The following is a 13,849-nucleotide window of genomic DNA, read 5'->3' on the forward strand; positions in this document are numbered from 1 at the left end:
TCTCAGAGTTTTTTTATATTTATTGTCCATTCTTAAAATGCTTCTGCATAGTCACTGCCCCAACAAATGTTTTAACATGATTCAAAGATAAAAACAGGATGAATCATGCACAAACTGAAAATCACATCTCCACAAATTAAACTTCTTCTTCAGAGAAGATCAACAACAAGTGGTTGAGTGAATCTTTGATGGTCTCTTCTACAGCTTTAGTGAAATGAAAACCAAAAGGGAATACACAGAACAGAAAAGTTCGCACAGACTTATGAAAACACTGATCATTCTGATGTTATGGTAACAAGTAGCCACCAGAACTGGTTTTAAACCTGTTTAATTGATCAGCAACAACTTACTTCAGTGAACACACTTTTGTAATTCAACTAGTGCTAGCCCCTCACTTCTGAAAGTCAGACAATCAAGGAGACTTATTTCAATAGACGTACCTCTGAGGGCCAACCAAATAAAAGTCTCACCCAAGTAACCATGCTTTCCCAGACGCTGTAAGCCCAATCTGTTTTTTTTGCCTCTAAAACTCAGTCAATACTTAAACCTCATGCTTCTCTCACATCCTATATACGAGGAGCATTCTGCTCTGCTTGAAGAACTATACTTGATCACCATAACTTTCTTACTTTAGAAAGCAATACATTCAGCTTTGTCTTTTGATTTCAATGTTTGGTTAGTAGATACAACATCCTTTGCCACATACTTTATATATTATTTACTATATATTTTTTTAACCTATAAATTTTAAATGATACGAATATACTAAGGTCAATGATGCCAATATCCTATAAAAAGCCTTAAATTGTTCTTAACTAATTTCTCTATTAAGTGAAAACATGTGTAGAAAATCAATATTATTCATAGATTGGAGGCTGATTTTACACCATGGCTAAAATGTGGGATTCACTGAATGTTAGGTTGAATATGTAAAAGGTTGCTGTAACTATTCACCTCCTATTACTAAAAATGGCAAAAAGATACAGAAAATAGGTTTATGAGGGATTTTGAATTGTCAAACAAAGAATTAAACCAAAAAACGTAAAATTTGTCAATGCCCCCCATTACTCTTAGGTTGATTCATTCATGAAAGAGGCCAGATACTATTTTAAAGTTTAAGAGTATAAACAAATTTATTGTTATTTAATGTGTGGCCTGAAACTGAAACTCCTAAGTTCTATATTTCAAACCTTAAACAGAAATAAATAAAATCAAAATAAGGTCTAACTTTTATTATTCCTCTAGTTTATTGCAAGCGTTATTCAAATCCTACATTTTCCTGTTAAAAATAATCATAGTTCATACATACATAGTACTTTCTATGAGCCAGGCACCATTCCAAATGTTATACAAATAATAACCCCAGAAGTACCCTTTGAAAAAAGGTCAGAGTTCCAAGTTTTCACACAGACTCACTGCCCTTATTCTAAGGAGACCTTATGTGTTTAAGACAAAGAGTATTCCTCTAGGAGAGATTATTTGAAACTTCAGCAATTCAAATAGCTCTTCTCAACTAAATAATATAATTTTTAATTACTAATTTTTTTTTCTGCATATCAAAAATTCAAATATTTTTGTCCCTGAATTACCTAAATCTTGGCAATAGCTAAATTTCAGGTAAGTATAGGAATTTGCTAAAAGCAGCAGAAACATACTGTGGTACAAAAAATTTATTCATATACTGAAGTTCAAGGATTTGAGTGCCCCTTCAAAAGTTCAGGAAAATGTATATGGAGTTAAGTATTATGTAAATAAACCTGCTGGAAAAAATTTAAGATTGCTTTACCTCTGTTAACTCCAAAGCTTTATTGTAGCCCATTGAATTTAGAGTTACCCAAAGGTCACTAGGATCTCCTTCTCGATCATTGGCTTCCATTAGATTCAGATCCATGAATCCCTGTCTTGTTAGTTCATTCTTCTTTGTATCAAAATTTTCTATTAAAATGAAAATGTTCTTTTTATAACAATTAAAAAATTCAAACATTAAAAAAATGTCTATTGTATATTACTACTAATAAATTTTTATATTAAAGGAGGCCCTATGAACCTACAAATATTCTAAGGAGTAGAGTAAGAATAGCTCAAAATATGCTTGAGAGATAACTTTCTAAATTCCCATAATTCAGGATAGGCACAGTCACAGCATATAATTTAATTTCCTGAAGTTATAAATAGTGCAAATATATTCCAAAATTAGTGGAAATTTCATTCCAATCTGCCTGCTCATTAGAGTATATACTATAGAAATTTCAAAACATAAAAATGCTTCATATATATTTGCCACTTAAACCCAGCAAAATCTGGCTGAATTTAATGTAAGTCCATAATAGCTACTGGATGGCGCCAGATTTAATGAGACTTCTGTATGTCTAATTCCTCTTATTTTAACTGAATGGTTCCCTGGTTCTCAAAAGACTATTAAATAACACGGAACATTTTTGGGTCCCTTAATTAGTCCACATTTTGTCAAGTAAATCTAAATACGCCCATTTTAACATTATTTGTGAAAAAACTAAATTCATCTAGAAATGACTAGACATGTATAATTCCACAACAGATTAAACATAGTTTAGTATGGATTCTATTTTTTTAGTTGCCTACAACAAGAAAGATTTTCTTTCCAGCTCTCAGCTATAATATACCTAAGGCAAATGGAGACTCCTGTTTGAGATAACATTCTTTTGTATGTATTACTATCCCAATGACAGCATACTAAACATGATTTCATCTCTTTCCTGACTGTATTCGGGCCTCCAAATACTTCTTGTTCTGTGATCTATAGTTGGCTATAGCTTTCTGTTTTTCTCTTTGGCATAAATACACAAGCCGCACCCTCTGCCCAGAATTCTTTTAAGAGACAACTTTGTTTCATTTTCAGTATTTTTCTTTGCCTATTTTGGTATTTTGGCTTCCATGGACAGACTTTCTTAATTCAACTCAAATACAATAAATATTAAAGAACTTTTAACCTGCATAAACAATTGCCTAGAAAACTTTTCCGTTTTAGGAAATCTCCAGTCTTTTAGGTCTTTGCTTCCTTGTCCTGGCCACAGTTTGTGGCTCTTGACCACTTCAGTTCCAGTGACATCAAGGGCTAGCATAAACCTCAAAGAACTTCTAAACTTCAGAGAGCATAGGCTGAAGATTGACATTGTGATTAATGTTTTCTTTTTTTAACATTTTTTATTGTGAAATATATATAGAAAAACTTTCTATATATAGAAATATATTTCTATATATATTAACTTTCAAAGTACATTTTAACAAGTATTTACAGAACATATTTCAAAGTATGGTTTGGGTTACAATTTCACAATTTCAGGTATTTCCTTTGGGCTGCTCTAAGACACTGGAGACTAAAAAAAATATCAATATAATGATTCAGTAGTCATACTCATTTGTTAAATTCTGTCTTCTCTATTACAACTCTTCCTTCTCCTTTGATTCTTCTCCCAACTTTAGGGATATTTGGGCAATGACCATTCTAACTTCATGTTGAAAAGGGGTGTTGACATCATGGGGTCGGGTGATACAACTGATTGATGCTCTAGGAGAGACTGGTAATTCTGGGTGTCAGGGCTTATCTGGTCTAAGAACTTTCTGGAGGTTTTAGGTTTCTGAAAAATAAACTTGCTGAGTGAAACATTTATAGAGTCTCAGGTAGAGCCCTGAGTATTCTTTAGGGTTTACAGGAATAGTGTTGGTAGGGACTTGGCATACCATGGCAAACAGCAATATCTAGCCAAAGCTTGTAAGAATAACCTCCAGAATAGCCTCTCGGCTCTAATTGAAATCTCTTAGCCACTGATACCTTGTTACATTTCTTTCCCCCCTTTTGGTCAAGTAAACATTGTGGATCACACAGTGCCAGGGCTAGGTTCACCCCCAGGAATCATGTCCCATGTTGCCAGTGAGACTTAACACCCTTGGATGTCATGTCCCAATAGGGGAGAGAGTAATGACTTTCCTTGCAGAGTTGGGCTTAGAGAGAAAGGCCACATCTGAGTAACAAAAGAGATTCTCTGGAAGTAACTCTTAGGCATAATTATAGGTAGGGTTAACTTTTCCATTAGATAAGTTTCATAAGAGCAAGCCTCAAGATCAAGGGCTTGACCTATTAATTTGGGAGTCCCTAATATTTGAGAGAGTATTGAGGTTTCCCAAGTGGGAAGTTTAATAGTTACATATTATTTCTCCAGTCCTTCAAGGGACTTTGTCAATACTTTTTAATTATCTGCCCAACATACTCTGAAATGTATCCGGGTATTACATTAAGCTATACAGAATTGCAGGACCTTGTTCCCAATTCTAAACTCCATTTGTGAGGCTGTTTGACTGAACTAGACAGACAGGTTAAGTTAGATTGCATGCTACAGAAAAATTAGGTTTTGGACAAAATAAACCTCTCTTCCTTTGGTCTCATACAGTATCATATTTTCTTTTGAGTCTACACCAACTATCAGTTTAAGGAAAATAAACATTTAAGTTTTCATAGTCTACTGCTCTAAATGCTATAATAATAATCAATGGAGAAGTTTTAGAATCTTACTTCTTAGAGAGGAAAAGGTACTATATTGACATTTTTACATCTCTGTTAAGGAAAAGAAAAATGCTTACCTCTACAGACAGCCCAAGCATCTTCATCACATTTCTCACCGCTTGTTCTCAATTCAAAAAAGTTATATTCTTCAAGGCTAAGAAGGCCATTTCCATCTAAATCAATCACTTCAAACATATCTGATAAAGTTGACCTTTAAATATATAATTTTAAAATTATAAAAATGGCAAATTATTTCTTGTGTTAATAGTAATTACACTAAAGGTTTCTATGAATATAGTTTCCAAAAGAAAGTAATATTAAAGACAAACAAAATCTGTGAACTATAAAGTTAAGTCCAAATCGTTTTTTTTGTTTGGTCTAGTACTGCATGAGATAAAGCAGTCATAGTATCTCAACATTTATAGGTTCACAATGAATAGTGATTCCCTTCTTTTTCCATTCTCTACTCTATTTTCTTCTCCCTTTCTTCTTCTTCCAACAGCCAAATCATAATGCATTATCTAGGACATGGCACAACTACCTAAGTTTTTGGATTTCATTTTTCTGTCACATTTATCTATATCGATGTGCAAGTAGTAGGATTGCTCGAAGGCAGTGTCTAATGGGGGAGAAATTGGTAATTTGTGACTACAGTTGACTTGTTAGATGTGTAGAACCCAGAAATAAGTGATAATCCAGGTTCATGAATAGAAGGCCACTTTCAGATGTCTAGTAAATGACTCAAGTTATAAGTATCTGGGGATGGTGGTGGGGTTGGCTTAAAGGAATAGGGAAGACAGGTTCCTGATATACTTTCAGTTTAGATGTTATATTCTAACCTTAATAAACAAAACTTACCTAAATTCCTTTGTAAGAAATAATTCCCCTGTTTCATCTCTGTACACAAGTTGGGCTTCTTCTGTTATTGGTTTTACTTCTTTCTTTAGCCTACAGCCAGTTGTGGAAGGAATTAACCAGTAAATTCCAGGTCCTAGTTCACCAGTCCACCCAAACACCTTTTCTCAAAAGAGTAAAACAAACAAACAAAAAACATGGGTCTTAGTGACTCTTAAGCTTTCTTTTGAAAGGGCACTAGAAATAACTTTTTTTTTTATCAATTGTCACCAACTCTATTATGGCTCTATCAATATTTTACAAGTCTCAAATTCTTATTGATGTAGTTTTTTATAAATCTTTAAAACAAATAACCTAATACTAAAAGGGATAAGAAGCTATATATTTTCTAAATCTTCCTCAATAGTCTTCAAAAATATCTGTGATGTAAATATCCTCAACAGGAAGCAAAGAGAGACATTTTAGGGTAATTTTTATACAAATAGTGAGTTCCTTTTAAAAAAGTAATAATTTTCCAGGTAACAGTGCCATAATTTGATTCATATACAAATATAAAATTTGTTAATCAGATTTCAATGACACAAAATGAAAATCCAATATATTTTAAAACACTTCACTATTTGTATGAGTTAACTACATTTGTAATGGCCCAATTATGTGGACAAAAGCACTGGAATTTCACGGTTACTTACGTATATGAACTATAAAATAAGGTGGCTGAATTCCAGACGTACCAAGCTCATAAATTCTGTTTTCTATCAAATTATGAATATATAAAATGAGTGCCAGAAAACTTAAATAAGATAACATTTATTCTATAAAAGAAGGCAAAATGGTATCTGTCTATGGATAGGTTAAGAGTTTCCTGGAGCAAAAGGGCTTTCAATAAAACCTAGGGGTCGTTTCTGTCAAACATATTAAATCGAAGCATTTTCTAGTAGTATATAATAACAACTAAGCAAATAGATATTTTCCTTTTAGCCTGGAATAACTTGAGAGAATACTGTCTAGTATGGTGCCGAAAAATTCCTTTCAAAATACAGGTACCTTTTAGGTCATCCAGGATACTCATATACAAAATAAAGTTACTCCTCTGAATTCTGGTTTCAGTACTATTTCTGGCCCATAAAATAAGAGAAACCATAGTCATCTTAAAGTTACCATGTCCTATTTTGATACAAGAATCAATCCAGTGTGTTCAAGAGTCATTTTGAAGACTAAGGGATGGCCAAATCCACTCTCTGGAAATCGTAATCTTTTAGACTGGCCAGGTATAGATTGATGACCAGGAGTGAAAAAAACCAGATCTCTCTGCGTCCTAATATATGTTATCCCATGAATTCCCTCATTTCCACATATAACCTGAATTGTTACTGTGGATGGCAAATTGAAAGTCTTTCATGGGCACAAAATTTTTCTTAAAGAAAATAACTGTGAAACTAAAAGTAAAAATACAAACCTTTGTAAACATGACATATTACAGATAAACAGAAGCCTATATAGTTAAGAAGTAAATAGAAACTCACTCCAACTTTATTACAGGCTTGCTATGGATTAACATTTTTATACATGCAATCTCATAAGAAAGTCATTTTACCCAAAACAAGATGGGAAAAGCTATTGTTTTAGACAATGCTTTATCTTGAACTTAACTTTGTAGTCAGTTCTGGAGAAGAGTTCAGTCAAAACATTAACTTCTGTCATTTTATTTGTTTCTTGCCTATAACATTCTTGTCTGTTAGGAAGCCTACAATAAAGACTTTTATATAACATTCCATCAGGGAAATGTTTGTCTGTCGTTTGGCCTATATAAAGATTAAATATGATATTGCAGTAAGCCCTTGAATAGTATTATTCCTGTTGTTGTGTAGCAGATGTATTTTGTAGTCCTCATAAAATAAACAGCCACATTTATGTATCTGCCTCACATATCTGGCCTCTGAGTAAATATATAATTAGAAAAGATCAGAACAACCCCATGGGCAACCTATAAAATCATTTAAAAGCATTTCTTCATATCAATCTATTTTTGAACCCTATAAGTCCAGCTTGAGGACAGTAATCTTGAAGTTTTTCCTTTTTGCAGTAGTAATATAACTAAGACAAACATCTGAAGTAACTTCTCCAAAGTCTTGAATTGTTTGTACTTAAGGGAGAAAAATCTGCTGAAATCAATCATTTTTACTGAGTATAATAAAAAATGTTTACATGTGAGGCATCAGGGAATTTAGAAAGGAATTACTAAGAAGTTATAGTGATTTTCTCAATGTCACACGACTTATAAATTATGAAGCCAAGACTGCCAATGTATACTCAATTCTTAACAACTCTTGGTAAACAAGAAAAGCCCTTCACAGTTAACAAAAAATTACAGTATGTATAGTGTTTATGTAGTATATATATGTTAATTGGAAGGGAAGATACAACAGTTTTAAGAATAAAATAAAATAAATTTAGAAAAAATATTATTTTTCAAAAACTTGGGAGTTCATATTCTATTTTAAAATTAAACATTAAAAGAACAAAAGGTATACCTCTCTATTTCGCAGTTCTGTAAAATACATGACCTGTAGATTTGCTTGATTCTCATTTTCCTTAAGAATATACAAGGCAGTATCTACTGATAACCAAGAGGATGGTTTTCCTATGAACAAAAAACCCAAACACCATAAGATAAGGAATCATTCATTACTTACTCTTTCCTTTCCAAAAAATAAGTTAGTGGTTTCTTTCCCTCAAGGAATTACAACTTCTACAAAGAGATCAAGTCTATTTCTTCACACTATGAATTTGGACTTGACTTGTTACTTGCTGTGCACAACAGAATGTAACAGGAGTGACCTTGTGCCAGTTCTGAACATAGGCCTCAGGAGGTCCTATTGCAGTTCTGCTTTCTCTCTCAGATTCCTGTCATACCAGGAGAATAAGTTCAGGCTGAAGAAGTACATGAAGCAAAGTCAGGTGGCCCCAGTTGAGACCCCAATATGAGAGAGCCCAGCCAAGATCAGCAAAACCAGCCACCACCCAACCTGCAGCTGACTACAAATATATTAGTAAGTTCCATAATGAAAAGCCAAGGCTAGATCAGACCAGAACTGTTCAGCTGACCCACAAATTTGTGAGCGAATAACTGTAATAAGCCACTAAATTTTGGGGTAGTTTGTTTTATAGCAATTGATAACTGACACATCTCTCTCAAAGTCTTTGCTCAAACGTCGCCTTCTCAATGAAGCATATATTATCCACTCCACTGAAATGGAAACCCATATTCCTTCAGCATTCACAATGCCCCTTATCCTCAGTTTTCCCTCACCTTATATTTATTACTCACCTTCTAACATACCATGTCATTTATTATTTATTATGTTTCTTATTTACTGTTTCTCCCACTAGAATGGAAGCTTCACAGGGCAGGGATTTTCACCATTTTTTGTATTCTGATATATCCTAAATACCTAAGATGACGCTTGGCACATAATAAATCCTCAGTAAATACTTGTTATATAAATGAAAATATTATTCATAAAAATACAGAGAATTAGCAATTATATTGAATTTTCAAGGCTAATGATTCCCCTCTCTGAAAAAAGAATATAGTAGCTGCCATTTAAAAGTATCAGTCACCAAATGTTTAAAATACTCTACAAGATACGCAGCAAAAATTTTCAGAATCTCTACTTTTATGGGATAGAAATTGAGGGTAGTGGTGGTGGTGGTGGAGAAATCATCTAATAAGGAAAAGTTTATATGTAAACATAAAAAAAAAAAGATCAGCTTAGAACAATCAACATCAAAAGGATATCTCAGGAAAGCCCCTCATCGATATCGTTCAGTGATTAAAAATAACATAATAATCATTTTAGAAGATGAAATTATTATTATCTACCAATAATAATTAATATCATGAATGCAAACATTTATAAGGAATATCTAAGTCATGTTATAGGAGTGTGAAGGTATTAGAAAATACATGTACTTCCATATTATTCAAAATTATGTTCCTATAGAACTTTGTCTTAAATATATTATTTTTTTTAAAAGATAAATGGAAAAACTTGAGGATTAATTAGCAAGTAAAAAAAATATTTCTATATTATAAGGAAACCAGGTAACATTGCATTCTTGTTTTAAAATGAATTAAAATAAAACATTTTAAATATTTTAAAAACATTTAAAAAAAAAGAAATTTGCTTTCTTTCCATAATATGACACAAAGTCAATGTATAAACCAATACTTTCTTTAAAATGTAACCATGCTTCTTACTTAGGTAGAAAATTTTCTTCATTACACAGGGCTATCAAATATTTGTATTAGTATTTTTAAAGAGGGTACAAATTGGCATTTAAAAGATATACAGAAAATTTAAACTTGCCTTTGATTTGACTCAGGTTTAATGGCTTAATTGTTAAGTAAACTATGGACCGTTGAGCTATTTGCATCTTATATTGATGACTAATGATTTCACCATCCTCTTCTAAGAAGAAGCAACCCTTTGTTTGTGCACACTGCCACTCCTGAAATGAAGGGGGAAAAAATTAAACAGAGTTTTTAGCATGCATAACAATGGGGTAAAACTTGAGGAGGATATAAAAGAAATATCAAATGTAATCATTGCCCTCTAGGAATTTGCAATATAGTTAGGAGGTAAAAAAATAGGAATGAAACAGTTCAATTATAATTGATAGTAATATATGGTTAAGAACAAAGAATGAATTGACAAATTTCTATAACTTCAGTTCCTAAAATAATGCCTGACCTTGCAGGTGGTCAACAAATAGTTGTCTGACTGATGCAATGGGGGCATTGATAAAAACTCAGTGCGCTATCCATGCTGTACCTTGAAGAATGAACGGCACTTAGATAATGAAAGGTAAGGAAAGAATATAAACAAGAAATAAGAAAAATAGTTATCAAGGGTGAGAAAAGTCTAGAAGCAAGTAACAAATAAATATGCCTCAGCAATAACTGGGATGAGATTAGTGCTTAGGACACAGTAAGAATGGAGAGGTAATAAGAACTGCTAAAACTAACATATTGAAAGAAAAAGCAATAGGACTTTGTATTTAAAAGATAAAGTATATGATAACCAAAATAACTGCTTCAAGTTGAAGTAACTGGGAGAACAATGGATAAATAAAAATTATCCAGTTAAGCAAAATGCTGATAAATATAAAAGCACTTTTGAGAAAGACCTTTCTTTAAATTCACCCTACCATCTCTCAGTCTAGCCAAACCCCTTCTCCCAGAACACATTAATATGTCTGTGTGGAATCTCAGGACCAGAATTCAGTGAAACTTGTAAAGATGGTACTTTCAGCAAAAAATAAAGGATATTTTTATTGAAGTTATGAGAAATTTTGTGATTACCATAGAGGTAGGCAAAAATGCTTTTCACTTCATCACTAGTATGCTTGTGTACCTGAAACCTAAGATATATTTCTGTTTTACTCCTAATGACTTCCAAAAACAGTGTATTTAATAAGACTTTGAAGTGATTTTATAATGGATGATTTTGAAAAATTAAATGTAAGAATATTTGGATAAATTCAAGGCTCTAATAATATTGGGATAACTACTGAAAAGGTATGCATTAACTATATCCCAATAACATAAAAAGTATCATTAACCTATTGTAGAAAGATTTACTATGGCATTGAAGTCAAGATCAAAGATAATGTACATTGAGATTGACTTCCCACATTTTTTTTAAGCTTAATTATCTTAACATGTTTGTACACATCATTTTCTATTACATGTTATAATTATTTTCATTTTTATATTATTTTTATGTAACATCAAAACATTTAAAATTAGAAATTTAAAAATAGGAAAAAGTCCTGTAATTCTACCAATTTAGTTTTTTATGTAATCCTTTTTAATACTAGATTATACAGAAACCTATTTTCGACATTTCAATTTACACCATTTTGTGTTCTGTTTTTTCATTTAATGTTATATCAAAAACTATGTTACGCATATTCAAAATTTCAATTAAACTGGCTCTATGATTGTTGATGAGTAATTTAACTACTGTAATTCATTTAACTATTTCCAAAATGTACCTTAAAATCATTCCCATTTCCATCATTATAGACAATGTTAAGATGAATTCTATTTTGTCTAAATGTTTTTCTTCTGATTAATTATATTCTTGAGACTAACTTCTAGGCAAAGAGTATGAATATTTTTAAGGCTATTGACATAGGTTCTCATATTGCTTTGTAAAAGAGTTGTGTCAATTTTACAATATCACCAGTGGTATATCAATATAAAATTTTACTATTACTTTTAATAGTACTAGGTTGTTATTTCTTTCAAATTAGGCGTGTAATTTCTTAAGCAAGGTTGTGGGTACAAAAAGCACACATTATAGTATTCACTTTGTTTTTCTGTATGTCTGAAGTATTTCATAATGAAAAATGATACTGTAATAGTTTTGCATTAATTAGAATTTCTCTGATTACTAGCAAGATGGAATATTTCCCCATGTGTTTTTTTATTAAAATAATTTTTTTGTATGCTGTATGGTGGGGTCACATTTCATTATTTTCCCATGTGTGTATTCCATTATTGCAGTACCATTTGTTGAATTTTTGCTTATTTTTTATGCTTGTTTTGCTTGTTTGTTTTCTTGGGAAGTGCGTGGATTGGGAATGGAACCTGGGTCTCCTGCACGGTAGGTGAGAATTCTACCACTGAACTACCCTTGCACCTCCATTACACGTGTTTATTATTTGTATTTCTTTTTGTGAGAATTGTCAACTCATCTCCTGTTCTCATAACTCTGTCACAAACTTGGCATTTTTCTTACATATTTTTCTTACAGGTTTTAATACATTCTTTGACTATTTTAGATATTAATCACGCTCTGTAAGCACTGATTTATGTTTTCTCTATTTCCTTTTATTATAGTTTTGGCTATTCTTCAAGTTATTTAAATTTTCCATTTTCTTTGCAGATTTCTTCTCAACTGAAGTTTAAGGTTTTAAGATTTTAACCTCTCCAAACTATTATACTAGCTTTCAGTTGGTTATTAATCATATGCATTGTCACACCTTCGTGTATTTTTAATTCTGAGAAATTAAGATGCGACCACAAATTGTTGGAATTCATTTTCATAAACATATTGCCTATGACAGAAACAAATCATTATATATATAATATTTCAACAATACCCCTAAGAGGCAACATGGGGTAGTTATAAATTAGTCATTTTAGTAAACATAGAAATTGAGGTACCTAGAGGTTCATATGGGTGCAGAGTTTTCCTTTTTTTTTTTTTTCTACATGGGCAGGCATCAGGAATCGAACCCTGGTCTCTGGCATGGTAGGCAAGAATTCTGCCACTGAGTGGGTGCAGAGTTTTATAAAGAGTTTCTAGAAATACTAGGTTTAGAGTACATGAATTTTGGATCAATGTTTTTACTATTAGATTTCATGATTCCAAAAGAAAATATACTCAGGGAAGCAAATTCAAAATTTTTATTATGTCTGTATAACACAATGAAGCTCGAACTTGGGTTTGGGACAAAAGTTCAAATACAACTATTAATGATGGCTAGGAGTTTGCAAAGAACTTCATTTACCTTTGCTGTAAATCTCCTGGATAAGAATATATATGGACTAACAACAGATATTGATGCTACCTCAGAGTCAACTGGCCTTAACATAATCAACACAACGTGGATGATGTTGACTACTAAAGAGGATAAAGGAAAGATATATTCACAGTATTTAAACAAGTTACCCTTTGAGGGAGCTTGAACTATGATTCTGACATGAAATACAAAACACTTAAAATGTTTTCCTTTCAGATTGAGAAAACCTTCTCGACCAAAAGGGGGAAAAGAGAAATGAGACAAAATAGTGTCAGTGGCTGAGAGATTTCAAACAGAGTCGAGAGGTTATCCTGGAGAATTATTCTTATGCATTATATAGAAATCCCCTTTTCCGTTTATGGTGTATTGGAGTGACTAGAGGTAAGTACCTGAAACTGTGGAGCTGTGTACCATTGGCTATGGTTTTTGAAGATGACTGTATAATGATATAGCTTTTACGATGTGTCTGTGTGATTGTGAAAACCTTGTGTCTGATGCTCCTTTCATCTGGGGTATGGAAAGATGAGTAAAAAAATATGAATTAAAAAAAAATAATATGGGGAACAAAGATTAAAATAAATTGAATAGACTGATATACTAGTGGTCAATGAGAGGGAGGGGTATGAGGTATGGTATTTATGAGTTTTTTCTTTTTTATTTCTTTTGCTAGAGTGAGGCAAATGTTCAAAAAAATGATCATGGTAATGACTACACAACTATGTGATGATATGCTGAGTCATGGATTGTATACCATGTATGGAATATTTGTATGTCAAGAATGTTTGTATGCTAAGTTTTTACAATAAAAATATTAAAAAAAACTTTCCTTTCAATTAATTCTGATTATAATATTCT

At 32.1% G+C, this 13,849-nt stretch overlaps 1 protein-coding gene across 4 annotated transcripts in view; it reads right to left on the reverse strand.

Annotated features, from left to right (window-relative positions):
* The window catches only part of EFCAB7 (EF-hand calcium binding domain 7), a 65,251-nt gene that overhangs the window by 35,215 nt on the left and 16,187 nt on the right, over positions 1 to 13,849 (reverse strand). For all 4 annotated transcript variants that reach the window (XM_077120726.1, XM_077120724.1, XM_077120727.1 and 1 more), the window contains 5 exons: positions 9,769 to 9,910; positions 7,930 to 8,039; positions 5,399 to 5,556; positions 4,618 to 4,751; positions 1,787 to 1,935 (listed from right to left, as the gene is read on the reverse strand). In XM_077120726.1, the coding sequence (XP_076976841.1) occupies positions 1,787 to 1,935; positions 4,618 to 4,751; positions 5,399 to 5,556; positions 7,930 to 8,039; positions 9,769 to 9,910 (693 nt within the window). The remainder of the gene's footprint in view (positions 1 to 1,786; positions 1,936 to 4,617; positions 4,752 to 5,398; positions 5,557 to 7,929; positions 8,040 to 9,768; positions 9,911 to 13,849) is intronic.

Source organism: Tamandua tetradactyla, chromosome 11 (assembly GCF_023851605.1).
Source record: "Tamandua tetradactyla isolate mTamTet1 chromosome 11, mTamTet1.pri, whole genome shotgun sequence".
Lineage (NCBI taxonomy): Eukaryota > Metazoa > Chordata > Mammalia > Pilosa > Myrmecophagidae > Tamandua > Tamandua tetradactyla.